Below are 27091 nucleotides of genomic sequence, written 5' to 3' on the forward strand. Positions count from 1 at the left end.
AATAATCATGTAGTAAGTCATATAGCATTTATATTTTTGTTCAGCCTGTTTTACCCATGCCTACCTAGAAAAAGGACAAGCATATATTTCCATGTTCCAGTGGTTCCCAAAGTGGGGTCCGCGGTCCCCTGGAGATCCTCAGCAAAATTAAAGATTTATTTCGCTATTACTGTCATTTCACTCACGGTAAATTGTCTGACAGCTGAGTGTGGAATCCCACAATTGTTAGCCTGACAAAAAAAAGGCCAAATAAAAATTTCCATCTAGTGCAGTGGTTGGGCCCTCTTCAAAATAATTAATTTCACTATTAATGTTATTTGGTGCAGCGTGAGAATCAGAAAAGAACTGCAGGTTTCTCTCTCTACACTGTTATCTCGCCAACTATATAACCAGCACTTCTTTTCTAATCATATCCAACAACAGATTTGGACAGGGGTCCTAGGGGCCTAATATATATCTATGTAAGGGTCCTTGACATATAAAAGATTAGGGATCCTTAACATGGAAAGTGACCTGCTGATCCGGGGCAGCGGGGCTACAGGTCGCTCAGCTCTTCTCTCTCGCAGAGCCCCTCTGCTGCGCCTGGGCTGCGGATTAAAGGCTCTTTGTGTCAGTAATGAGGTGACCGTTTGCAGTTTTTTTTGCATTTGGGAGCAATGATGTGAATGGGACGGGACCAGGCGGATTTAGCTTCTTTCTGAGAGGCTGTGGCCTCATTTCGCTGACTCAGCGAACCGTGACTATCGGCTGATACAACAGAAATCACTGTCATCGGGCTGCACCATTAGGCTCATAATGAATTTTCATTTCCTCCCACTAGAGTCTAATCCAGACTGCGATTAAATACTGAAGACACTTGACCACATTATCGATTTATTTATTTATTATGGGAAATGCAGATAGCAATATAGTGATAGAGAGGTTGTGAAAATTCCCACAATACTTATTTATTTCTCATTCTCTCAGGCTCCTCCCACCTGCCCACCCACACAGTCACAGACACACTGTCTTAAAAGCCACCATCAAACACCATTAAAAACTCATCTCCAAGTAAATTTTCCTCTTACTACAACATTAGAAGCAACGGACAGTAACCTTTCACCAATCTTTGCATGACATTAAAGCTTGCAGAAGCAGGCTGACACTAAAACTTAGGTCCCAAATCTTAAAGTCCTTGGATTCTCTCTCTTCTCCTTCTCTAAGACATCTATAAGGTGGCAAGAGAGGGGATTTTGTTTTTTTCAGATACATTTCTTGAAAGGAGGAGTGAGGATGGAAAAGACTTTGAGGACTTGAATGCAACAGTTGTAGAGACACACTAGTGGTTGAGACAATTCCTTTAAGCGGAATTAGAAGCTGATAAAATTAATTTCAGCCCTTACATTAGTTATACCTGAAGGAATGAGGCACTACTATTATTTACAGCGCAAATACTCACTGTCTCACTCACTCTGTCTCACTCTCATTCACTCACTCACTGACTGACTGACTGTCTCACCCACTCACTGTCTCACTCACTCACTGACTGTCTCACTCACTCACTGACTGTCTCACTCACTCACTGACTGATTGTCTCACTCACTCACTGTCTCACTCACTCACCGACTGTCTCACTCATTCACTGTCTCACTCACTCACTGACTGTCTCACTCATTCATTGACTGTCTCACTCACTCACTGGCTCACTCACTCACACGGTGCAAATTCAAGAGGTCAGAATCCACATTGTTAAAATTAGAATACGACTTCACAGACCATTTAACTTAGTACATCAGTTTTTGTTTTTAGCATGGACAGAGGAGACAGGGGTCCCTTCTAGAAATTAAAATAAATCTCGTACTTCTAAATGTGTTAAAAGTAGACCACATTCAACCTTGCTGAGGACGCTTCTAAATCTGATTCGTTAAAAACTCATTTGGTTTAAAATCTGAAAACATAACTGACAATTACATAAAAACCTTGTCAATAAGTTATGGATAATTACAAACTAAACATATCCCTATTACACCTATAGAGGGACAATTAGTGTATGATTTCGTGGAGCCAGTGAACTGGTTGAGACTGGCTGCCCCATTTGGGTCAAATTCACCCAGCTGGGACCAGTTTGGGACAATCTGGATCTTCTTTCTGGGTCGTTTGAGTGCGTGTTTCTTTAAGCTGAGTGTACAGGACCAGTATATTAGACACAGGGCCAATTCTGGAAGCGGTTTTGGCCAGTTGGACCCAGGTTTGGAGTCAAACTACTGAGCAACCTGGGCAGCAGCTTCACTCTGCTCCTCCTCCTCCCTCCTCCTCATCGCCTCGATCACCGCCATTTCCTTGGCCTCCTTCTTTTGGTTCCTGGCCTCAAACTGCAGCCTGGGAATCAGGAAGAGGACATGGATGAAGGTGGAGAACTTAAGATGGAGGAGAATCAGAATGATCCATACGGAGAGAAAAAAAAATGCAGATGGAGGGGAGGAGGAGGAGGGAGTAAATTTAGGAACGGAGGGTTCCTGACCTGTTTTCAATGATCCTCTGGACAATGTCATCAGTGGTGAGGCCGTTCCCACTATCCACCGTCCGGAAGATCCCCCTCTTCTTAGGCTCCTGAGGGCAGAACACACATAATTGGCTATATCAAATTCAAACTAAGGGTCTTTGGAAGTATCTGTTCCCCTGAAAAGTTCAGTTGCTCCAACTAGTAGCCTCATTAAACACAACTTGCAGTTCTAAGGACAGTTGCTTAATGTTTTGAAAAATTGACTATTAGCTGTGGATTTCTCAATAAATTCACTCATGTTTGATAACAGACAGCAATGTTTGTTTTCCATGCACCTTATTAGCTGGTTTTGACCATTGTAAAAGAATAACAGCTCTCAGACTATTAACGATTTGTTTGAGCATGGATCAACAAACTCTCTAAGACAAGAGTCTGTAAGTACTTTCCCTCATAAAAACGCAATACAATCACAGGCTTTGCTGCACTTTGATCAAACAAGAAGACATTGAACTTACAGCATAGGGGTCTGATGCATCCTTGTCTGGAAACACCTCTGTCTTGCCATGACACACCAGGTCCACCTGCACGTACATACACAGTAAGTAAATAATAATAATGTAAATATAACTACCCTACGCTATCTTCCCTCTGCTCTGATTAGTTCTCACTTCACCGCGTCGTCAGTGTGTGGAAAAAAGTTGGAAGGCAGCTGAACTTCAGTTTGTAGCTGTGCACGCACGACACACTGCTACATTTTACACGCTGGTGTTTGTAGCTTCACGTCATCAGCTTCCATTGAAAATGAATGAAATCATATAAGTGAGAGTGCAGTAGTGAGTGGGCCGGGTTTTGTGTTTGTGTGTGTGTGTGTGTGTGAGTGAGTGAGCGAGTGCACGAGTGAAAAAAGGAGTGAACATACCCTAAGATCAGGCTTAAAGCCAGACAAAAGCAACTGACCTTAAAATGATCCAGGAGGTCTTTGCCCACTGCATAGGGAGCTCCAATCACCACCTCTGACACATACTGTAGAGAGAGAGAGAGAGAGAGAGAGAGAGAGAGAGAGAGAGAGAGAGAGAGAGAGAGAGAGAGAGAGAGAGAGAGAGAGAGAGAGAGACAGGATGATAATGAGGCAAAAGATTGGTTCAGGGAGAGAGGATTTAAGGGCAAGTTATACTTTTGCATGCTAAGTAAGTAGTAATAACCGAAGAAGTAGTAGTGTGTACATTTTCTTAAACTCACATTCTGGGATATTTCTCACCACTAATGCAGTGACATCTGCTAGTCTTTATGATGTGAAGATGAGGTGGTGTACAAATGATTATATTTGCAGCCCTCCTCAGCTCGTCTCTCTTCGATCTGCTTCATTGTCTTTGCTATCAGTGGACATCAACCAGATACAGGTAGGAGGAAATACAAAGTTACCTTGCGAGGCAGCTGGATTCGCGAGATCACGATCACGCGAGAATCCATCTTGCCAGGCTTCAAGTTATGCGTTTGTGGCCGAACCACAGCGGTGCGGACCAATCAGCGTCCTATGAGGGCAGCTATGGGCTTGGTTTAGGTTTGGCGACAGCGAGAAGCGACTGTTCGTTCACAACAGTGGCGGCTCTTAAAGAGGCTAGCGTAGATGCTGCTATAACATCAGTTACTTCTGAACTGGAGAGTATTTCTTCATTGAAAGAAGAGCAAAGAACGGCACTGAAGGCTTTTCTGGATGGAAAAGATGTTTTCGCTCTTCTCCCGACCGGCTTCGGCAAGAGTTTGTTTATATGGTTCGTTGATCTGATTGGTTGAAGTTAGCCCGTGATAGACGGTGATAGACAGATGGTTCATCCAATCACCTGCCAAGTATTTTTTGAAAGTGCCTGCCCTTTTCCAAACAGTTTCCAAGGACAACTTCCCAGATGGTTCTGTGTAACAAACCATCTGCCGCGTCAGGTTAAATACGAAGTGCACCCAGTTAAATTTTTGGAGAGGTGCACATAAGCTACAGCGGCAGCCTCTGCGGGCTACAGCAGCACAACAAAGACCTACGGCATAGCTTTGACGCAGAAGTATAACTTGCCCTTTACTTGATTCTTCAAATGATTAAGCTTTACATGTCAGCGCTTTGCCTCAGTTAGCACCTTTCTGTAAAACCTGCTTAAATGTCATAGTATAATTTACAAGCATTTTACAATAACGGAGAACCATGGGGAGGTCCAGGGCGAAGGTGTTTTTACTGTACACTTCACTAGTTAAGAGTGGTGCATTGGTTTAAATTCTGGTCAGCATGTGTGTACGTCTTGGTCAGGCACTGAGTGAAAATGTTGGCAGAGCACAGCAGTTTAGTGGTTTTGGGTTTGCGTAACGTGTGTGGTTTGCGTAATGTTCTTGGTTTAACCTCTCTAACACACACACAACCACAGTGCAGACGGGGGCACAGAGTCTGATTGTTGTAGTCGAATAGCTGATCACCAGTGAACGGAGGGTGGCACCGCAAGTAGGAATACATCCCACTCTGCTAAACATCTAACCGTCCGTGTGTGTGTGCCCCTCCGTGTGTCTGTGCACTCACCCTACAGGCCAGGACACTCAGCGTTCGCTCATGGATGTTCATGATCGGGTAGTTCTTCCCTTTGTACCGATTCACTTCCTGGAGAAGAGAGGAATGAAGAGTTCACTCAAGACATTTTTACCTTTTAGCCATTTATCAGACACCGTTATCCAGAGCGACTGACAATAAGTGCAACAGTAGAATGGGTTACATTCCTAGACCACTGAAATTACAAGCAAGCAACAGTAAGAGGAGCTTTGGAACCGGGCCCTTCCCCATCTAACCATAAAGTGTGAGCTACTGTTGCGTTAACTGGTTCCAAATGTTTCTTTTCAAAATCGCTGACCCAGCAGGGAGGGGTGAGGCTCTCTCTCTGGTCTGAATGCTTTATCGAGGTCTGTATGTGTGTGTGTGTGCACGAGTGTTACGTGTGTGTACCTGGTCAAAGTGCAGACCCACGATGACGTAAGGCCTCTCTGCCTGCTTATAGACCATCTCCAGAAAATCAACATGGCCGATGTCTGTCAGGAATCTGTCGTCAAGGCAACAACAACAAACTCACACAGGAATGCTCCCTTCACTTGCTCCCACCCTGTAACTCAACTCTATTTATCTGTGTGTGGTCAGGATACGGAAGAGGTCGAAGGCCCCGGCCACATAGATGATGGTGTCTCCGGGCTGCGGCTCCTTTCCCGAGGCGAACTGGATGATCTTCTGAGACGTCTGGAGGAACTGAGACACTCCTGTCCAGGGACTGTGGCCTTTAGGACCCTGGAACACAACAAAATACACTGAATCACACCTATCACGTAGGATAGGCTTTTCATTGGGACTTCAAAAAGAGGATATGTAGTGCCCCCTTGTGGGAGAGATCATCCACTGAAAGCAGTCATTCACACACATCTCAGGACCAATTCTAGGGATCTTCTTTTTTTTTTTTTCAAATAACACTTTTTATTAAATAAATAAATCTACATATACATATACATATATGTGGAGGTAACAGTAGGATAAAAAGCTGTCTATTCACCTTCCCAAAGTTGTCTGTGTGCTGCTGGTAATCTGGGTTATCCTAGAGAAATTGAAGAGAGAGGGAAAGACATTAGATCAACAACAAAAACTAATCACCATTGCCCATATTAATGAGGACACACACACACACACACACACACACACACACACACACACAAACTCACAATGTTGCTGTGATGGGCTTTGGTCATGAGCAGCATTCGCCCCACCAGGTCGGTGGTGGAGACACCCTGTGTGCGTTTACACTCCCGGTAACGGCCCTCGCGCTTCACCTCTGCGTACGTGTCCTTGCCATCCACTGTCAGCGTGATGTCATCTGGGAAACATAAACCATAAAATTAGTCTGTCATCAACAGCATAATCACATCATCACATCCTGCAGCACAGTGACGCTACTCGACACTCAGTCAGGACACACAAAGCAGCCTTCAGCTGATTCACCTCCGTGCACACAGAAGTCACAGTTGTACTTGTCCAGCGTCTCCAGGGTCGTGACGTAGGGCGCTCCCTCCACAATGTCATCCACCCACTTAATGGCCCGCACCATCTTGTAGCGCTCTGCCTGGGTGAAGACTGGAGGTCCCTTGTGCTTGGAAATCTCAGCTTTGGAGGGGGAGGGAGAGTTTCTTATTATTGCCACTTCTTGTTGACATCTGTACAGTAAGTAATGGATAATGTACAGCGAGCCGGTCATTATCTCAAAACAAGCCCCGACAGGATGAATCAAGACACTGAGGCGAAGTGGAGGAGGCTGCCTGTACATTATCCCGCTTATTACACAGCTGCTTACCTAATATATGAATCATTTTACACAAAATATTGATTTAAAATAATTTTATTACAAGCTTCTGATCCAGTAAGATCCAGTAAGATTGCCATTCAGCCGCTATGCTCTCTGAATAAATTAAAAGTAATCTCGGAAAAATCTTCCATGTTTCTAAACTTGGTTAGCCAAGTGTTTGTCTGAAGTAACCAAGGAGTAACTACCTTGTCACTTCTTGATTGCGGAGTGATATGATTAGAGGTGAAACAGCGGCCCGCTGTTCAGAAATAACAGACCTCAGAATGCATTCATTGGCCAATCAGAATTGAGCAGACAGTAACAGTTTCACAGAACTAAATATCTGGATTAGAAAGTGTATGTGTGTGCTCTTACCATCTGTATGCACCCCGACTATGAGGTAATCTCCCATTGCCTTAGCCTGCCTTAGCTGGTTGGAGTGGCCGTAATGCACCATGTCATAACTGTGGAGACAGAATATAATGTCTTCAGCATGAACAACATTAGACTGTTCCTCAGGGAAGCTAGGATTCTGGACGGTTCCTAGATCTTGAAAAAAACAAACAAAAACAACAGGGGATCTGGCCGTTACAACTAGCACCCCACAGCTATAGGAGGATTTGCCTGAGGCCCTCAGGCTCGCAAAATCTTTGTCTTTCAAATCTCCTGAAAACTCACATTTAAGATCTAGCCTAGCTTTAACAGCTGAATTCTGCTTGCTTCATCTGTTTTATAATCTTTCCTCTTTTCACTGTGACCTTGTGCTGTAGAGCACTTTGTGCCCTTAGTTGTGAAAAGTGCTCCCTCAATAAAATAGTACATATTAGTATTGTTGTTGTAATCAAACCCTGGAACTGAAGCATAGGCCTTTGTTGCATGGTGAGTGATGATATGATGGTTAGAGGGTGAAAGGTAATGGCCAGAGACACAGCGATTGAATAGTGAGCCCAGGTTTATTTGATTTCTGCCATTCAGTAACTTCTACATTTAATGTTGTTGCAGGCTCTTGCCTTTTCCTGATTACAGCGAGGAGGAACTTACTACGAGTTCTCCTCTTTCACACAGACCCTCCGGCAAAATTTTATTCAAAGTCTTAGCAGATCTTAACCAAATGATAAACAAAATGAGTATGTCATTTCCAGAGATTTGAAGAAAATTCATATGAATTCAAATATCTTTTCGGCCTGTTGGCTAGAAACCTAGTTGTTGCTGTTGCCTAGTCAAGTTTGTTCAGGGAAGGTTCACTGAGAGCATGTGCTGTTCTTCAGCACCCCGCAGCTCCACATTCCTACAGTTATAAAACATTCATAGCTCAGGACTGTCCAGTACTACCACAATCTTCCACTGTGGGCCACTGAGCAGCTCTGGAGCAGTTGGTGGTTAAGAGCCTTGAGGGTAGTTTTTGAGGGAGGAGAAAATGTTACCCATTCACTTTCCCTGTCCTGGCTTTCCCAGCTGGTCCAGGGATTCAATACAGTAACCTGTCAGTCACAAGTCTGCTTCTCTAACCTTGAGGCTCTGCCACACCATGTTAACACTTCGGCCTCTGCATCTAGCGAGCTTATTTCCACCAGGTCAGTCAGCTTTTCTTGGTGACCCTGGCTGTCACTGTACCTCCAATAGGCAGACCTCTCCTCTCTAATGCCATTACCACAAGCTCCTAGTCTGAATTCCCTTAAGAAGTATCCTCCATCCTCACTCACCTATAGCCTGGACAGGATCACTCAGACACAGTGTTCCCGCCTGCAAATTTATCTTTATCAGAGTGAAATACTGTATGTATATAGCCATATATCAAAGTGCGTAGTGAAGGCTTATGTTTAGTGCTAAGCAAATGGCGGGGATAGCTAATGAGAAACATAACTCAGAGGCTGCAGCACAGACTGCTTGGTATGTACTTGGGTTTTGGCCAACCATGCACTTTTACTTGACCACTACGGAGAGAGGATTCTGACATGTCCTCTTCCCCCTTTTTGTTTTGCTGCTCTGGACCTCACGATTTCGTTGTCTCTTAATATTATGTCTATTATTAAATATATACGATCCCTCTCAATATCTCCATCCCTCTAATCCCCAAAAAATGGTGACCACTACCCAGCATGCTGTTTTTGTATCACACTGAACGACATGTTCGCTATGTTAGTTATTTATAACCACCACACAAGACGGCCATGTCAAACTAGCTATCAGCAACTCTGTCACTTCCTAGAGTAAGCAAGCGTTTGCTGTTCGCCTCAACTACATCACGTGGCAATGTGAAAGATCATGGTCTTTCCCTCCCAATACTATAGTGTGACAGTATGGTGAAAATAACCTCAGTGAGGAGATCGGACACTTAGTTTGACTCGTGTTGGTTGGTTTCGAGTGTCACAACCAACTCCCTGATGTTTGTTTGTGTCAGTGAGAGAGAGAGAGAGGGAGAGAGAGAGAGATAACTCCACTCCAGGGCATTTCGAAACAGAGGCTGTAGGCTAAATAAAACAGTTTATTAATGCCTAACCCCCCAACCCTTATCAGACATCAAACTAAACTACAAACAAACACTGGGTATTTTCTTTCTGATGTCTGATAAGCATTTGCCACACAGATAAGGATTCAAAATAAGGCAGGACCCACTTGGGTGGCCATCAACATTATTATATTGGGCAAGGCAAGGGGAAGATTTTAAGTGAGGCATCTTGCAAGACTTGGGAGTTATAGTAATGCAAGACAAGGCAGGTTTTAACATGTAAGAGGCCAGAGTACCACTGGGATAAGGGAATTAGCTCTATGTACAGCATAGGTGTTTTGGAAGTTTCAACCATTTCCATTATAAATGCGTTCAAAGAGCAGCCTGTCATGTCCTCTTGGTCAGTGGTGGGTGATCTGGGAGACTTCAGGACAGTTAGTAACTGTGTGGGCATCATAAGACTGCACAGGTTTTCATATTTGAGTTCCCCTTATCCCTGAAATAACAATATCCCCAAATTCCCTCCTGCCTGGTGAGTATTATTTTTTAATAGCAGTGCAGATCTGTCTGGGCGTGGTTCCTTCAGTCACACGCGCCCACTTAAATAAATGATTCAACATAACCTCAAGGTGTTAATCAGTAGTTTATGAGGTTGCTATGATAAGAGAGGACCTTGTCCCTAACTTGTAACACTTAGCGTTATATACACAAAAATAAATGGTGCTAATGCTATTTGACTGTAATGGGGCTGCATAAGAGTATTACGGAAATGGTTTTAAAATTAAAAGTAGGGGCCAACGATAATGAAATAGCAGACCAAATAGCTGTCATGATTAATGTTACTCTGCTCACTTAACGCTCCCTTAATTATTTAGGTTGGACGGCTAGCAACCTGCTAAGAGCCTTGAACTTCATAACATGCAACATCGAAGTATGTCACAGATCAAAAATGAAAGGTGCCTCACTTTACATGAGTGTTTGCATTATAATGAAAAAAACAAACCTAACGTTATGTTATTTGCAGACAAAGTAGCTGCAACTCTGGAGCATAAGCAGCAGTGTAACGATAATGAACTGGTTTTCTCCTAATGGTTTACTCACGTTGCTAATAATGTAACCCTATCTAGCTAGCTAACATTAGCATGCTAGCCAACCAATGGGTTACTGTTCATTTGAAGCATTAAGGTATGACCGCACATGAGACAAAAATCTTTAATAAATAGGTTTTCAGAAACCAGCTCCATCAGTGACTGGAATTTAGACTCACCAGCCGTCACACCACAACCGGACAACGCGCTTCCTTTTCTCCGGGCTACAGGCTGAATCCCCCGGCTTAGCACCGGCTTCACTCCCCTGATCATTCGCTGCGTGGTGACCGTTTTTGATCATTTCGATAGGCAGGCTCAGGCAAATAACTTGGCAACAGCTCAAATAAAATCAAAGGTGCAAAATCTGTTTTAAAAAAAAATCTTGAAGTTGATTAATCCAACTTTCCTCGAGGAATATTTCAAAAGGACGCTTCGCTCCCCGTCTCAGAACAGAAACTGACGCCCCGCACAGCCAACGCCTCCAAGAACGCAGCGAGATACGTCATCATCGAACGAATCCTCCCGGAAAGCTGACATGACGGTTGCGTAATCACTCATGTCACGTGATCGTAGAAATTGCAAAAACTCTGAGAAAATAAGTTAGAAAGTAAAGTAATTATACATTATCTGCTAAATAAAACCGTACACACTTATGCTGGGGGTTGCAGAAGTAAAAGTGTCTTCTCATAAACGCTACTGGCAAGTGTCGACAGACAGATACAGTATTTAAGTATACTGGGTCACATGTTTCAAAGTCTAGGCGTGAAATAAACGTAAAGCAGCTAAAGATGACAGTTAGGCTGTAAAAACTGACCGGGTGTTAGGAGACTATTTAAACACAAGCTCCCTACTCTACTTAGCGGATAAATAAAATAGATAGATAAATAAAAACAGATGAGCAGATAAATAAAACACTACAAAAGAATAAAGGGCCGGGTTGAGGTACTTCTCAGAAGCACTAGACAACAATAACACCTAATTTTGTCTTAATCCAAATTGTTGACAAATCAAAGGCAGTAATATGTAGGCATAGACTATACTGACAAACAGAACTTCAAATGATTAACATTTTATTGTGTCACAAATACTGCATTAATTTCTTTTGCAAAATACAAAAGGGATTTAAGGATTTAATATAGTTTGGCATTTCTTACCCTCTGACCCTTGACTTGTGGTGTATATTATGACTAATAATACTACTTGATCTTCCTGAGATAAATTAATACATGTCTATTTTGTTATTTACTACCACCTAGGTAAACAGTAACTTAATGAATAAACAAACCAACAACTAATCAAGTCAAAATTCAAGTTTCCTTCATATGTTGCTGCAACAAAGGAGTGAGAACAGCAGAGTCTTAGCAATGTCTGCAGAAAAGTCTTAGCTAAATATGTAAACATAACAAAGTAAGCAAATTCACCAACTTCAGTAAAGCAAGGTAGCAACTGTATTGCGTTGCCTGCCAGCCTGAGGACAGGCGGCAGCAGGGTGAAGGTCAATCGTGATTTCAGGGAATAATTTAAGTAAACTGAAATAAAATTCAAATAAAAACAATCTCCTCAAATGAAACTATAGAGACTGTAAACTTTGTTGAATATGACGCATTCAACACAAAACAAATTAGAAACCATCTGAAAAGGACTACAAAAAATATTACCACTTACTCTGAGCAATACGTCCAGAAAATGTTTGAACTCTCAAATCTTTTTCAGTAATATTGATAACCACCTCCCACCTAACTCATCATCATGTTGTACAAAGTAACATGTCCCTTAATACTGACAACGATCACCTGCTAATTTAGCGTTTTCCTTATCTAATACAGAATCTTAGGAGAGGTAAGTTGGTCTGAGATCAGTGCCTGAAGTGTCCAATCATCCACTGGAACAGCTTACACCGTTTAGTGGACAGAGGCTCTTCATCGAAGAGGGCTTCAAAGTCCTTCGAGGTCTGAATAAACACGTCCAACTCAGCTTCATCACAGGACTCAAACTGACAGCTGGATTCTCAAATTGGCATCGCTCACTGGAAGCTGCAACCTACTTCACTGCAATGTAAACAGTCTAGGAAGTTCCTCGATCACGCAGCTTTCTTCTTCTTCCTTCCTTTGCTGTAGCCTCGTCCGAACCAGCCGCCCTGCACGGCCGCGGCTCCGGCTTCTTCCTGGGTGTCAGGTGAGCCGTCGTCCTGCCCAGCAGCCGGAGCGATGACATCACGAGTGTGGCTGTCGTCCTCCTCTGGCTGCAGAGGGGTGGCTGTGCTGAAGATGGGGTCCTCCGCCCTGATGAGACAGAATGGGGCAAATAGAAGCTGGGAATTAAAAGGTTTGCCATACCTAATTTCTCTGTGTGTGTGTGTGTGTGTGTGTGTGTGTGTGTGTGTGTGTGTGTGTGCTACGGATGGTCCTGGGTCCGAATACCAAAGCACGAATAATGCATTTTAAACGAATATGTCCTTCCAAGTTTTGTCAATATTATTCAGATGTTTTAATAGTATGCCTATATAGTTGTGGAGAAAACATATTCAACTGAAAACAACTTGACTGGCTTTTCTCATTAAACTCATTAGAGAAAGGGGGCGGGGTTTGTGTTTCACAGCCTGCTGGTGACCATCACACACACATGAGAAAGAAAGAAAGAAAGAAAGAAAGAAAGAAACAGAGAAAGAGATTTGCTTGTTCATAAGCTTTTTGTTTACTACGGTAATAGTATATAGTATATATCATTTCTTAATTTTTCTGTCTAAGTGTGTGTGATTAATTCTCATGGCCCTTACTTGTCATACACAGGAATCTGAATGTTCAGGTCCTCCATTAGAAGACTCATCACATCATCACACTTTCCGTGGATTTTCAGCGTGGCAAGGTCATCTTTCGGTGTCCACTGAAAACACAGACACCTTCACATAATCAGCCACTGGGCAGCGACAGTACATCACTGATGTCTCATTTAAATTCCACTTATCCAACTAAAATGATAGAAGAAGAAAAGTGTACCTGTAGGTTGACAATGTAGAGTTTGGGTCTTTTGCTTGCTGGTCTGTTCATGCACCACAGACAAGCATATTTCTTCAGCACCTACAGGATGAAACATACTGCTGAGAACATCCAGCTATACAAATAAGCTACCGAACTATACATCATATCATCTGTGTAGATTAATTTCAGTCATCCAGCTGGTAAGATGTCCAGCTAAAAAATAAAAACAAAATCCAAGAGGCTTCATCAGCTGAATCCCACTCCACTCACTGACATACCGCGGGCCCACGAGCCAATCCGTGACACGCTTTACACAGCCTACCTTCAGACTGGAGCCCAAGCAGAGGATGACGTCGGCCATCTTGGCAGCCTCTGCAGCTCCCTTCCAGTTGAGAGGCTGCTCCAGGATCCCGCGCTCCCCAAAGTGCACGATGGTGTCTCTGAGCTCAGCGCCACAGTGGCTGCACCTGCGCCCCGTCGCGTGGCGGTGCAGCGACGTCCGCTCCGTCACGTCGAATAAACGCACAAACTCCCTGGCTGGGGAGCAGGATGTACACACCTGGGAGCAGAAAAGGCAAAAAAAAAATGTCAGCACACCTACTTTAATTTAGGAACTATTTTTCCAGGACAGTATGAAGTTCCAAAAGAATACGGTCATCTCAGAAATGTTTGATCTTTGCAATTTGCATACAGCAGCATCATTTTACGAAAACAGCTGTCGATGTAGTAGCACATTATACAATTATGATTAAAATATTTTAACACATTTTATCAAAGTGGGTAAGTCATAAATAATTGGAGGTAACAAGTTTTGGTAAAAAAAAAATCCTTCTGAAATGCTGATTTCTGGTGACATGACTGCATAATTTGTGACTTTCCAGAATGTGGGAATCTTACAGAGTCAGTGATTAGAAGGAAGAGGCTCAGGACAATATTTGTTTGTCTGCAGGTGTGTGAGTGAGGAAAACAAAAAGACTGAGGATGTGTGTTTGTGTGTGTGTGTGTGTGTGTGTGTGTGTGTGTGTGTTTGTGTCTGCCTCACCTCAATAAACATGTTCCCATGGAGCTCAGAGAGGGCACGTCTGGGAAGACCACTACGCAGGTGAAGGCCATCACAGTTTTGGGACACCACATGCTGCACCTTTGGAGACACACACACACAAATAAATACTAATGTAAAACCTACCAGTATAACTGATATGGGGAAGTCTCACATACCAACTTCTCCTTGTGCAGCATCCTAATGCACATGTGTGTGAGGGTAGGCTCTGCTTTACTCAGGTCAGACGCACTGTTTGAGGAAAAAAAACCCAAAGATAATAGAGGATATTAATAAATATTCTGTGTTCTAACTTCCAAACTCCATTTCACTTCTGACAAATGACGCAGCTAACATCACATCATGGCAAAGAATATGTACATATATCTCACCTGACCGCCCGTCCCTTCTGTAGCTGAGTCCAAACCCCATTAGGACCCCTGTAGTCTGGGATAGACGCTGCCTGAAACACAACACATGATTAGTCCAGGAAAAGTTTAATTAACGTGGGAAGGAAAGTGAAGAGACAGAGTTTGGCGTACCGTACTGATGCCGGCTCCAGTGTAAACCACCAGGTGTTGTGCCTGTCTGACGGCTTCGGCCAGCTGACTAACTTTACTTTTCAGCTCATCTGCATCATCAAACACCTGCAGCACGGGAAATAGAAATATGTTTTAAGTTTACAACCATGTACTCCTGATGTATCAAGTGACAACCTAAGAAGGTTCGATAGTGTCTCCTTTTTGTCTAATCTGTCGTCCCGATTCATACCTTTCTCTCATCAATTCATTTTTCCCTTGTTCACATGGAAACCTTGTGCAACATGACTAATATATTTCTGAATATTTAAGTCAGCGTCAGCTCCTCATCACTCAATTACCGTCATAAATTCAGTTACAGTAATTAGCATTTGTTTCAATAAATTTTACATTTTCTAAAACTGGAGGCAGTAGCAAGCATGGTGTCATTTAGTGCGGCAGAAGCAAAGGAATAGAGAGAGACAGAGAGCTGCACAACTTTGGGTCTATAAATTACTACTGTGGTCAAGCCAGCCAGAATAAAAAATAAATACAACTTCCCATTAAAATGATCACAATTAAACCGTTATTGAGGAACTTACTGTATGTTGGAACGTCATAAGAGTAGAACAAAACACCAAAGTGAAAATAAAGAATATATTTAATGAGGAATCCACAGTAAACAGAAATGCATTTTTATTAAAATTTTGCTTTCCACAGCATAGCCAAATAAGTCTATGTAGGAATGTAACACCTAAACTCAAGTTTACCACCTTTCAGCCTGACTAACACTGAATGTATAAAATATTAAGAATGTTTTTCTGATATTGAGTTGCAGCCCCTTTGATTGGCAGCTTAGTGATTGGCACACTTAATTGGGGAAATCAATACGTGATATTGGCTTTTACCTGGATTCATCAGTGTAGGCTTCTTCATGAAAAGAGTAACGTTAAGTGTCGCTGATATTTTGCACATTGTGTGAATCTTTATGAGATGCACTCATTTTCTCGCCTTGTGATGAACAACACCCGAGGGACGTCAAAGCCTGCCTTCCTCTTCCTCACCACTAGCTGCATGATCACTTGGCCTATGCAAGACATCATATATGTATTCAATTTATATTTCCCACCTCCTCCTGCTTCCTTTTGAGCACATTTCTGCGGACTTGTCTCCTGCAGATCTCCTCCACCGTGTCCCGGTGCCGCAGCAGCGCAGCCGCCTCCTCCTCCGACCGCTCAGCCTCCGCTTTCTTCAGGATCCGTGCGACCTTTCCGGATCAAGTACCGTGCATTAATGAGTATTTAAAACGTTGCCGATGTTGTGATTAGGCTGCACGGCTATGGAAAAGCATGCAACATTAACTGCTGTTTAGCCAGATAGCTTAGCCTAGCTTGTTGGGAAAGGCGCTCCAGGTGTACTGAGCGGTCTCGTCTTACCAGTTTAAATATCTTCCGCTCGCTTTCCCGCTGCAGGATTTTAGCTTTTTCCAGCGCCTTTCTCTCGGCCCGTGAAGACACACTGGTCCCAGCGTCCTCTTCCATCATGTTTTCTCAGCTGTAGTGTCGAAAGTCTCTGTTCAAAACAATCCACATACTGCCAGCAACCAACGACAGCCAACAATATACTACTTCAACACGGATGTTATCCATGTAAAAATGTAGGAAACAGCAAACAGCGCGCCCTGCTGACGGACATGTGTGAATAAAGTTGTACAGATTGACAAAACTTCAGAGCAATATTTCAGTTTAGAGACTTTTATTACCAAACACACACAAAAAATAAATAACATATAAAACAACTTCCAAGTTTGTGACACTAAAAAATTACAAAGGTTTTCTGTAGTTTGGCTGATTTGTAATGCAAATACTCTAGAGGCAACACTTCTGAACGACACTATTCAAGCATTAGGGTTAACATTAAGGAATTGTGGTTATGTGTGAGTACACTGTCCTAGAAAAAATACTGTAAATATCACACTGTAAGAGTAGTCTAATACTTCTGTAAATGGTCTATATTTGGTGGCAATGGACCGGGAACGTATGAAGGAATTTAATCATCTGAGCTGCACACACCTTGTTCAAACTACCAACAATGGGCTTTGTGCTTTGTGCTGTAAAAATAGGTATAAAAACAACTAAACCGGGAGGTAGCACTAATATATCTGGTCCTCTTTATATAAAACATAAGGGACACTCTGCCTTGCTCAGAGCTTTCTAGCTGCATCCAATGGGTGAACGCCACATTGACAGAGCAAAACACTGACAGGGGGAGCTTATTTTGCCAACTCAGCACTTACATTCTTGACATCAGTACAAACAAGATGGTGGAAAGTCATCCAAGGCTGTCAAGTTTTGTAAATTAAACACAATGAGGTGAACTGGGACCAGACCTGGTGGAGGAACCTCGGCACCGACAGGACGGCTGTGGTGGTAAATTTCATCCAGACCTCTGAGCGGCCACTGAATGTGAAAGTACCTTGTAATGCCCAATGAAGTGTGGAGTTGTGTCCATAGTGTTAGCTAAAGTTGCCATAATATTATATGTAGGTTAGTGCCTGTAAAAAAAACATCCACTGCACACCAAATATAAAGCACAATGATATTCCTGTGCAACAACAGGCATCACTTTGTGTCAAGTTTGGATAAGTTACGCAAAAACCGTACAACAGCTAGAAGCCTTTTTAGGATTCCTTATCGGTTTCTGTTAGGACAGCATCATCGGGGTCGACAGGAGTGGGTTTTCTTGGGGACCCTCTGAGGGTTCGCTCTGATCTGGCGGCGTTTGGTTTCTGGCGGCTGCTCAGCGGTGCAGCCGGTCCGGTGGCCGGCCCTCGTCAAAACCCCCCTGTGCCTTTCTGCTGCCTTCTTCTGTATCCTGGAGGGGGAGAGAGAGAAGACAAGTTTTATTAAGTTCTATTCTGAAAACTGCACAGCCATTGGATGTCAATCTAGCGGCCTCAGTGAAGACTTTCTTAGTCTAAAGGTACAAGATTTCCAAATGTTTTTTTTAATTAATTAAGCCCAATGTTGCCTTTACAGCTGATTGGGGCGCTGCAGGAACACCTCTGAAAATACTGTGATATGTATGATATGGAATTTTGATTGCACTCTCAAAACTACAAACTACTATTTTGTCCAAATCTTGCATGTATCCATAGGTTGGGTGATCTTCATCTCATGCTATTGGTAATGGATAGGTTCTCTCACACTACTTCTCTCTCACACACACATGTTCACATAGACATATTATATTTGCAATCCACATCCCTAAAAGAAAGCTGAACTGATGTGGTGAAAACTGCAAGAGAACTCACATCATTCCTCTCTTCCTCTCCAGGGATTTTTGTGTGGCAGCTGACAGAGAACTCTTTCCTCTGGAATCGCCTGTGTGCCCACTCTAAACACACACACACACAAATATATTGGTCACTGTGCACATACTACACATACAAACAACCACACATACACACACACACTAACCTAAAACTTGTCCATGCATCAGTAGAGAGGAAATGTATATTGACACAGCATGGACACAATCAATATTTCACATTCCTTACTGCCCACACTAAAAACTGAGACCAACACAAATAAGGAGGAAAGGGAGAAAACAAAACAAAAAAATAAATAAATTATCCCCCAGACTTGTCATGGAGCAGCGTGGGACTTTGGTGCCCCCAAAAGGACTTGGACAGGATGGCAAGGAAGTATTTTAATCTTACAGATTGCACTCTAACTCTTCAAAGCAATTTTAATAATCAAAACTGGATTGGAACCACAATGACTTCCAATATTTAGGCATGTCCCAATTTGGGTACCGCCCTGCTGTGATATGTAAGAGTTTGAATATAAAAGCCAGCCTTTAGTTTACGCCCACATACAATTCTGACCAGGTCTTTCATTATTCTTAGTTGTATCACTTAAAAATAGTGAGTAAACAACGCTCCTCAAATATGCATGTGGTGTTCTGCTTTTTTTGGGGGGGCTTTTTGTTTTTACCTGTCGTCTGAGCTCTCTCTCCCTGGCCAGCTCTCTGTCCCAGCTGATCAGCTGCATCCTCTCTCCGGCAGACAGGCTGAAGAATATGTCATAGACCTCGTAACGCGCAGAGCGCAGCTGGAGTGGAGCACAATTACAGAGCAGGGGACGGTTTAGATGAATGTGCGCCATCAAAGTATCAGCTGTGGTGATTGCTAATGGGAGGAATAATTGCTCATTGACAGTGTAAAAGAGAGAAGGTGAGAGAGGTTACCAGATGGGTAGAACAGGTTTTTATCTTTTTACCTGCAGTGTGACTCTCTCCTGCAATAAGAGGTCTTGTCTGCTGCAGAACTCTCCTCTGCCAGGGGTTTGTTGCTGGAAGGCCTGCAGGAACTGCTGGGTGTCCTGGGTGTCCACACACACACACACACACACACACACTTAATCAGCAATGGTCATCTGTTTACAAATAGTCTTTTTACGACAAAAAGATCGAGTGCTGCCAAAGACAGACATGACACTGCTCACCCTGATGGTGCGTAGCAGCTGTGCCACTCTCTCAGTCCTGAACAGCCTGCGAGTCAGGAAGCCCTTCGCTGCTGCCAACACCAGGGGGCGGTAGCACTCTGGGACAGAACTGGAAGGCTGAGGGAGAGGAGGAGGAGGGGAGAACTAGCGGACGAGAGGGGTGAATAATGAGGACCAAGGGGGAAGAGAGAGGAGAATACCAATTCCATCAATGACAACCAATTAATTTCCCACCCAGATTCTCAAGGTCTTTTTGCTGGCATCTGTTTAGCGCATCACCGCCAGCAGACTTATAGCTCATCATTATAATAGGAAATAATAAGACAGCGGATGTGCCGCCGCTCACTTGTTGATTCTAAAGCTGTTGCATTACAGAGAAATGTTGGTTAGACAAATTTAGTCTTACTGAGGCTGAGCTCCTGCGCTGTGAAACATTTTACTGAGCAATAACAGATAAAGTGAGGTGCTACTGAGGATTAAGACATGAGCTTGGATATATGTGTGTATGTGTGTGTGGAGGGGGCTCCTTTATCTATTTGACCTGAATGTGGCAGCTGGATGCTTGGTTATGAATAAAAATACAGTGGATACACAGGATTAAGACGTTTGGTGGGTTATCAAGGTGTGAACAAAGCTTTTCACACCACTGACAGCAGTGAACAAATGTGATGACAATACCTCAGAGACGGTGGGGGAGGTCAGGGTGTCCCCGAGACGTGAGCTGGACATGGGGCAAGGGAAGGACACGCTCTGGAGGAGATGATAACGCTCTGCCAACGCCTGAGAGAGAGAGAGAGAGAGAGAGAAAAGGAGGGACAGAAGAATGAGATGAGAGAAGAGTATGTGTGTGTGTGTGTGTGTGTGTGTGTGTGTGTGTGTGTGCGCGCGCTCGTGTGCATTTGGGAGTGGGAAAGGTTGGGAAATATTGAATTGGAAAGGACAGCAAATGAGGCAGGAGGAAGAAATTAATTGAGGGTAGAGAGAAAGAGACAGAAGGGGAGAGATGGGGCACAGAGAGGCAAGAGGGATGAGATGAGAGGGAGGAGAGGAGGAGGAGAGAGATAAAGGGGATGATGAGGAGAGGAGAGATGAAGAGAATAAATACAGCCACAAAGTGAAAATGATGGTTGAGGTATGAGACAAAACAGAGAGAGGGATGAGAGGAGAGAGATGAAAAAAAAGAGGAGAAGGAGAAGGGACCATTAGTGGTGGCACTCGGCGGGACGATCTGGCACTTAACCACAGACGCTCATGAATTAAACAAATTATCCTTTCCTTTTCTGTGTCAATTCCCTTGGTGCCCTGCTCCCTCTACCAAACAGTCCAGCCAGCTCCCTCCCTCATCACATCACCAATGATGGAAGGACAGAAGGGAGCAGAAAAGAAGTCCTTTTATTAAACAGCTTATGTTAATTATATCGTTGTTAAAGATACATAAATTAAACAGAGACTGTAATTAATAGGGCAAGGACACTGGCCAAGAACAAATACAGACACACACACTGAAGAAACAAGGACTGGTTGCCAAAAAACAGCAGGCGTCCTTGGGAAGATGTGCACGAGCACATGCGTGCACACATGCGCACAAGCACACACACACAAAAAAAACAGGCTGCCATGCCAGCTCCCCTCTTAGGGATGTAATGAAACATTTATGGTAGAATCCCTGGGCTTTTTTACTGGGGAGAGTTTGAAGGTCTCTTGTAATGAGCAGATGTCTGTAGTCTACCCACGACCCAGGTCTCCAGAACCCCACTCTAACAGGTAGGGGAACAGTGTGTGTGTGTGTGTGTGTGTGTGTGTGTGCGTGCACGCATATGGAACAGTGCCAGGGTCTTGCAAAGGTCTGCCTCTTGTTTTAGAGGAACATTTGGGGTCAATGTAGTATCACAGCTTGGTGAATTCTTAAAGGGATAGAAACTCTCCAGCTTGCTCCGCTCTGAAAGGGACGGAAACACTCGGCAATATTTCTTAATTTCTCATAGGTGACCTTGGGTGGAGTCAACAACCTCTGTGGGACAAATTATGGCAGCTGTATAGCAATTACGTAATGCTAGATCTGCTTAGTAGTATGTGATGCAATCTGATGCAAAGAGAGGACCAATGGGACTGGGGGAATATCAATATAAACATGCGTCATCATTTCTGCTATGGTAGATTTGTGGTTTGCGTTAGATTTTACTCTGCATTTTAAAAAAAACATCTTAATTTCACTTTCATTTCAGCTAAGTTTCAGACATGCCTGATAGTTTTAGTATTTCAGAAATGTGTCAGTTCAGTTTTTATTTAATTTCTTCGAGATTAAGATATAGTTTCTATAGTCAAGGCAGAGAACACCGAATACACATGACCAGTCATGAGGAAACTTATTAGTCAACAGGGAAAAAGTAAGTCAGTGAAACTAAATTCATCTATCTGCCAACACTCCTACACTAGATAAGATCCATTTAATCAGGATAACTAATTTCCAGACCACTCTTACTCATGTTTGTCCCCCGTTATATTGTGAATGAAGAAGTAGAGTGTAATGTGTCATGGTAGACAGAGTGTTCATAGAGGTGTGTTTATTCATGCCCCACTGTGGCCTAGTACTTGGAGCGACCATCCCACAGCTGGGAAGAAGGTGACATGTTTGATCCCAGCAGAAGCCATGTGTCTTGTCATAGCGTCCTTGAGAAAGACTCTGTCCAACTATGACTGTCAGCTAAATGCCTAAAATGTAAAAGGTTCATTTGCACATGGCCTAAAAGCATGTAGACTACAACTGGACTGGCAGATAATGTACCAACATGCAGCCTCCACCTACATCTGATTTCTATTTTTAGATTTGTAGTTCATTTGGTTTCATATCCATCATTGAAACATTAGTCAAAAGTGCATCTCTCCCCACTTACCTGTAGTAGCTCTTGCTGTTGTCTCCTGTGCTCATCTTGCAGGGCTTTGACCTGAGCAGCATGGGCCTGTTTCAGCTGCTGTTGTTTGTCCTTCTGACCACTGTGGCCTTCATGGCACCGTACTGAAGCTAAAGGCAGGCAAGACAACATACATTATCACATATGACAAGACAAATTAAGGAAAACATCTTGACAAATTTAGCAATCTATTGACGGCTATTCATTCTAAACCAAGGGTGTCAAACCATGTGCCATTGAGGGCCGGGAGTATACAGGTTTTCATTCGAACCAAACCAACTACACCAGGTGATTTCACTGAATTGCTCCTTTGTTTGGAATAAAAATCGACATACTCTCAGCCCTCCGTTGCACATGGTTTGACACCACTGTCCTAAACTCTTCATATCCTTTTATTGGTCTTACCTTTGGGAGTACTGGAGTTGGGTCTGACTACCCAGCTGGCTCCTCCACTTGTGGCCCCGCTCCATTCCTCATTCCCCTCCGTCACATGCATGAGCAGTCTCCGTTTGGCTTTGGATATCCCACCCTGACCCTCACCTCCACTTTCTGGGGTCAAATGCTTCTCCTGAACATGGTGACCTTTTGAACCCAAGTCAGATCCTGATCCTTCGAGGAGCCACAGCCCAGATGGCGTGTCCACATCATACGACTGGTTGAGAGACAGGACATGGGAAGAGTCCTCCCCTTCTACGGCCAACTCATTTCTCCTTTCCTTTGGCTGGTTGCTGGTATCCGACAGCACCGAGCCTTTACGTGGAACCGTGGTTTCAGATGGAACCTTCCGGAAAACATCAGGAATGCGCATCCTCTGGGCCAGAGAGGTGATACATTTTGCAGGCGGCTGTTGCTTTCTACAGCCCTCATGCTGTCCATAACTCATAATGCTAAGGTCCTTAGTCAGAGGTGCTCTATCTGACCATTGGATCCTACAGGGAGCCACACCAGTTTGTCCTCCTTTACCTGTCCCTTTATCCTTTCCGTTCTCTGTAGTTGAGGTTTTCACAAGCCTGACTTCTCTTCCATTAACTGGCTCAGGCCCTCCTTTCTGTACTATGAGAGGAGGGTCTTTAGGGTCATTGATGCTTGGTTCAGGTCCTGTATCTTCATGCTTATTCTTGTAATTGTCTAATGATTGTCTTCTCTGCCATTCACTGTTCCTCTGGTCTTGATCTGTATCACTTCTATCATCATCGTCTATCGGCCTGTCCTCTCGATAGTCACAGTCATTTTGGCCAACCTGTAGGCCTATATGTCTATCTATTTTAATTTGGGCAGAGTGTTCGATGCCTTTATGACAGACGTCACTGTGTAGGTTGCTATCAGTTTGGCTGCGATTGTCTATGTTTTCTGTGAGCGTCAACTCCAGATCTGAGATCAGTACTTTCAGACTGGACAGGTTCAACTCAAGCTGATCTATCTGCTGTGCTTGAGCCGAACTCTTGGCTAATACTCTTGTTGCATCACCTTCACCCACTAGAGGCACACTGGGAGAAACTACTGGGCACTGACTGTTTTTGTGTCCCAGGTTACCTTCTGGCTCACCCTTTTGGTCTACATTCAGACCTGTATTGACCAGGATTGTCCTCTTTGGGGCATCAGCTCTATCAATGGCTTCTCCAGTTTTGATATTGCCTTTGTTCTTACAGTGAATGGGACTCATACAGAACTGAAGGGCTGGGACAGTCCGGTACTTCCCACCTTCTTTAAAACTAGATAGGAGACAGGTTGTACTCTGCTCACTAGTCAAGTAAAAGGCTTCCTGGACCAGCGAGTTATCTGTTAAGATGACAGGCTGTGGTTGAGGGCAGGTGCCTATTTGTTTAGGCTCTGTTATGTCCTCTTGTGGACAGTCCGGCTGACTGTTTTTAGAGGCTGTTTTTCCTTCAACTCTATTCAGCAACTCAGTATTTCCATCTCCTGTCAAATGTGTGCTTTCAGATTTAAACATTGCCTTTTCACTATGGTGCTGTTTTACAAGGACTCCCTCTCTCCTAGACACCCTCTCCTCATTTCCCCAGGATTTCTTTGGTGACGTTTCCGCTGACAAGAAAGCAGTTCCACTCTTCTCTCTAGTTTTCCTTCCCTCTGCAGTCGCTGTCGCCTTGTAAGGAAACTCGTCATTCTCCTTGTCAGAGAGGCTCTGCTCCTCCTCCTCCTCCCCTTCTCTTGGCTGTTCTTGGGTTCTCTCCTGGATTTTAGAGTTCTTGGCTTGGTTCCTAAGCATCCGCTGGCGCCGCCGATACTCCTGAGATTTCTTCAGCAGGGCCTGGAGGCTCAGACGGTAAGGCTCCTCAAGAGGCATTAAGTCTGCATCATCTAACTCTCTGTCTGCTGGTTCTGTTTCTCTAGACCACTGCTGAATTTGCAGTTGATTTGTTGTTGAACAGTGATGAGTGGCTAATGTCTGTGATAGCTCTGGAATACCTGAAAAGCAACTATTTCCTAGTGAAGAGCCAGGGCCCTCATCTCCATCCCGGTTCTGATATTGGCCAAGGTCATCTATTACAGTAAAGGCAGGGCTATCTTCATGCTCTGTACTTTCCAGATGAGTGCTTTCAGATTTTTCTTTTGGCAGATGTCTTACCTCATCTCCATCTGAAGGTACCTGCGCTACTGAGGTGCTGCAAATGTCCTTTAATGGGTCACCTGCTATAAAGTTATTATAAAAGGGTGATACCACTGCACTCTTCTCTAGTTCCTCTCCTTCTATGGGAGGGTGGCTGATAATATCTGGCATTTTGGTGATTGTGCTTGAGGTGTTGTAAAGGAAAAAGCGACCAGTATTATTTGCTCCCTCAAAAGAGCCAAAGCCATGGCTCTCGCCCCCTGCCTCAACCCCGCTGGTGGTGTTTTCGTCATTCTCATAGGTCACATAACCTGAAGAGAGTGACTGGTGGCTGATGCCATTAAGGGGATCTGTCTTTGGTTGTGATTCCAGTTTCTCTTCACTCTGATCCATAAGGCACTCTTCCTGGTAACGTTGTTGAGGTGTGGCACGATAGGTGGAAAAGGCACTATATGTGGTTGATGTCAGTGGAGGAACACGGACACCATCCTTCCCATCGTGCAGGTCAGATGGTGGCGAGAACGACAGACTATCTTTTGTCCCAATGACGTAATCGCTTGGAGACACTGATCCACTGCTGGTGTTATGGGAATATGAAGATTTAGAGGTGTTAAGCCCCGACTCTTGAACAAACTCCTCCAGTGTCTGTGTTTTCCTCAGCTGCAATACATAAAACAAAACAATAACAAATATCCCACATCAGAGAAAAGGCAAATTTTTCATTTGACAAAAATGAGTAAAGTCATCATAAAACATAATAGAATTCTAAAATAATGTCTCCAGTAACTCCCATCAATGTGTGAAGATGACCTCTATGTCATTTTTGAGTTGCAGTGCAGGATTTTCTCAACCCATAGAGGAGCATGTAATCCTTCAATTTAAGTTAAAAAATTAAAGTCACCCAAACTGTATTTACAAGGTTTTCAACGATATCTTTGTATGGTAATGGGCACTTTGAGTTATCCTTAAGCAAAGCTGCTATCATGTAATGTATAAAAATATAGGCACATATTAGGTTTGCCTAGAAGAGAGTTGTAAAATCATGATTGACATTACCTGAACACTGTGTAGGATAGTTTGTACATAGGCCGCTCTGGCATCAGCCTTTGCATTTCTCTGGACAGTGGCCTTCTGTCCTGCATCTCGGTGTCTCTGCATTTCCTCTCTCTGTTTCCCTGACAGCTGTTATCATTACAAAACAGGTAGCGGATAGTCAAACATCAGTTATATCAGTGGATGCTTAGGCAGCGCTGCATTTTTCTACATCTACATGCTTCACACCAACTACCAGCCAGCTAAAGTTATAAAGATATCATTGGGTACACATCATTGTAAATGCATTATGTTTAAAACTGAAAGAATGAGTGTACAATGTTAATACTAGTGTGTGTGTGTGTGTGTGTGTGTGTGTGTGTGTGTGTGTGTGTGTGTGAGAGAGAGAGAGAGAGAGACAGACAGACAGACAGACGTATTAGCTAACAGCCACTACCATTCACGTCAATATGGCCTGACTACGTTCATCTGAGTCTCCTCATTAGCTAATGTTAAAACATCAATCAGGTTTTGAACGAGAACTTAATTAAGTGTAGCTCATACCAGGGGTGGAAGGATGGGTTGCCCATAGAAGCGGATGAGAGAAGATCCATTGCTACGACTTGGAGCAGGTGATGAAGGTTGGCTATCCTCACTTTTCCTCAGTTGGGAGAGACGATGCTGCACAAACTCGTCGTAATCCTCCATCAAGACAAAATGCTGTTTCTATTCCCTGAGCTCCGATAACAACGCCACGTTGCATTAGGATTCGGAAGTTTCTACTTTTAGATAACTAACGGGGAACTACTACTAAATTAGCGTTAGTTTTGCTTGCCAATGTTACTAGCTGCCGAGCTCTAACGCTAGTTTGCTAGCTAGCTAACGTTAGCTAGCGTTAGCCTGGTTACTACTGAACCACTGAACTACTGTAACGGTAAAAACACAGTGGAGAACAAAATTGAGCTACCAGGCCAACAGTAAAAGAGCCGCTCTCTACTTTTCATCAGATAATACAGTTCTGGGAACAACACAGAAAATTATACCAAACTTCAATCTCAACCAGGCTCAATGTTTACATTTTTACCCGCCTCGCCTCCTCGAGCAACGAAGTGACAGTTTGGAAACAACTGTTGTGTAGTCCACAAACTCCGGCATGGAGTCACAGCA

The 27091-nt window shown here is 43.6% G+C and overlaps 3 protein-coding genes across 6 annotated transcripts; all 3 read right to left on the minus strand.

Moving 5' to 3' along the window:
- Nucleotides 1-864: 864 nt before the first annotated feature.
- pcyt2 (phosphate cytidylyltransferase 2, ethanolamine) lies at nucleotides 865-10808 on the minus strand. Of its 4 annotated transcripts, none has more exons than XM_071525135.1 (12): nucleotides 10548-10808; nucleotides 7207-7295; nucleotides 6492-6653; nucleotides 6215-6366; nucleotides 6049-6090; nucleotides 5651-5789; nucleotides 5457-5539; nucleotides 5040-5117; nucleotides 3440-3505; nucleotides 2998-3063; nucleotides 2501-2589; nucleotides 865-2358 (listed from the first exon to the last, which is right to left on the minus strand). In XM_071525135.1, the coding sequence occupies exons 1-12, from the start codon at nucleotides 10667-10669 to the stop codon at nucleotides 2241-2243; spliced, it is 1206 nt and encodes a 401-aa protein (XP_071381236.1). In that variant the 5' UTR covers nucleotides 10670-10808; the 3' UTR covers nucleotides 865-2240. The 4 variants fall into 4 exon arrangements, with proteins under 4 accessions (XP_071381236.1, XP_071381235.1, XP_071381238.1 ...); XM_071525134.1 differs by having other exon boundaries at nucleotides 5651-5837; XM_071525137.1 differs by lacking the exon at nucleotides 6492-6653.
- A 641-nt stretch (nucleotides 10809-11449) lies between these two features.
- On the minus strand, nucleotides 11450-16479 carry sirt7 (sirtuin 7). The gene is made up of 10 exons (XM_071525154.1): nucleotides 16340-16479; nucleotides 16033-16170; nucleotides 14928-15032; nucleotides 14778-14848; nucleotides 14565-14637; nucleotides 14389-14487; nucleotides 13669-13905; nucleotides 13365-13445; nucleotides 13145-13251; nucleotides 11450-12650 (listed from the first exon to the last, which is right to left on the minus strand). The coding sequence occupies exons 1-10, from the start codon at nucleotides 16445-16447 to the stop codon at nucleotides 12449-12451; spliced, it is 1221 nt and encodes a 406-aa protein (XP_071381255.1). The 5' UTR covers nucleotides 16448-16479; the 3' UTR covers nucleotides 11450-12448.
- A 228-nt stretch (nucleotides 16480-16707) lies between these two features.
- cp110 (centriolar coiled-coil protein 110) lies at nucleotides 16708-26752 on the minus strand. Its single transcript, XM_071525155.1, has 10 exons — nucleotides 26489-26752; nucleotides 25949-26074; nucleotides 22729-25552; nucleotides 22306-22433; nucleotides 20090-20191; nucleotides 19412-19555; nucleotides 19187-19288; nucleotides 18902-19018; nucleotides 18217-18299; nucleotides 16708-17777 (listed from the first exon to the last, which is right to left on the minus strand). Exons 1-10 carry the CDS (start codon nucleotides 26630-26632, stop codon nucleotides 17618-17620), a joined length of 3930 nt encoding a protein of 1309 aa, XP_071381256.1. The 5' UTR covers nucleotides 26633-26752; the 3' UTR covers nucleotides 16708-17617.
- Nucleotides 26753-27091: the final 339 nt, after the last annotated feature.

Source organism: Centroberyx affinis, unplaced genomic scaffold, assembly GCF_046629955.1.
Source record: "Centroberyx affinis isolate AG114_WGS23_722 - 3 ecotype Tasmania unplaced genomic scaffold, CSIRO-AGI_Caff_v1 ptg001272l_1, whole genome shotgun sequence".
Lineage (NCBI taxonomy): Eukaryota > Metazoa > Chordata > Actinopteri > Beryciformes > Berycidae > Centroberyx > Centroberyx affinis.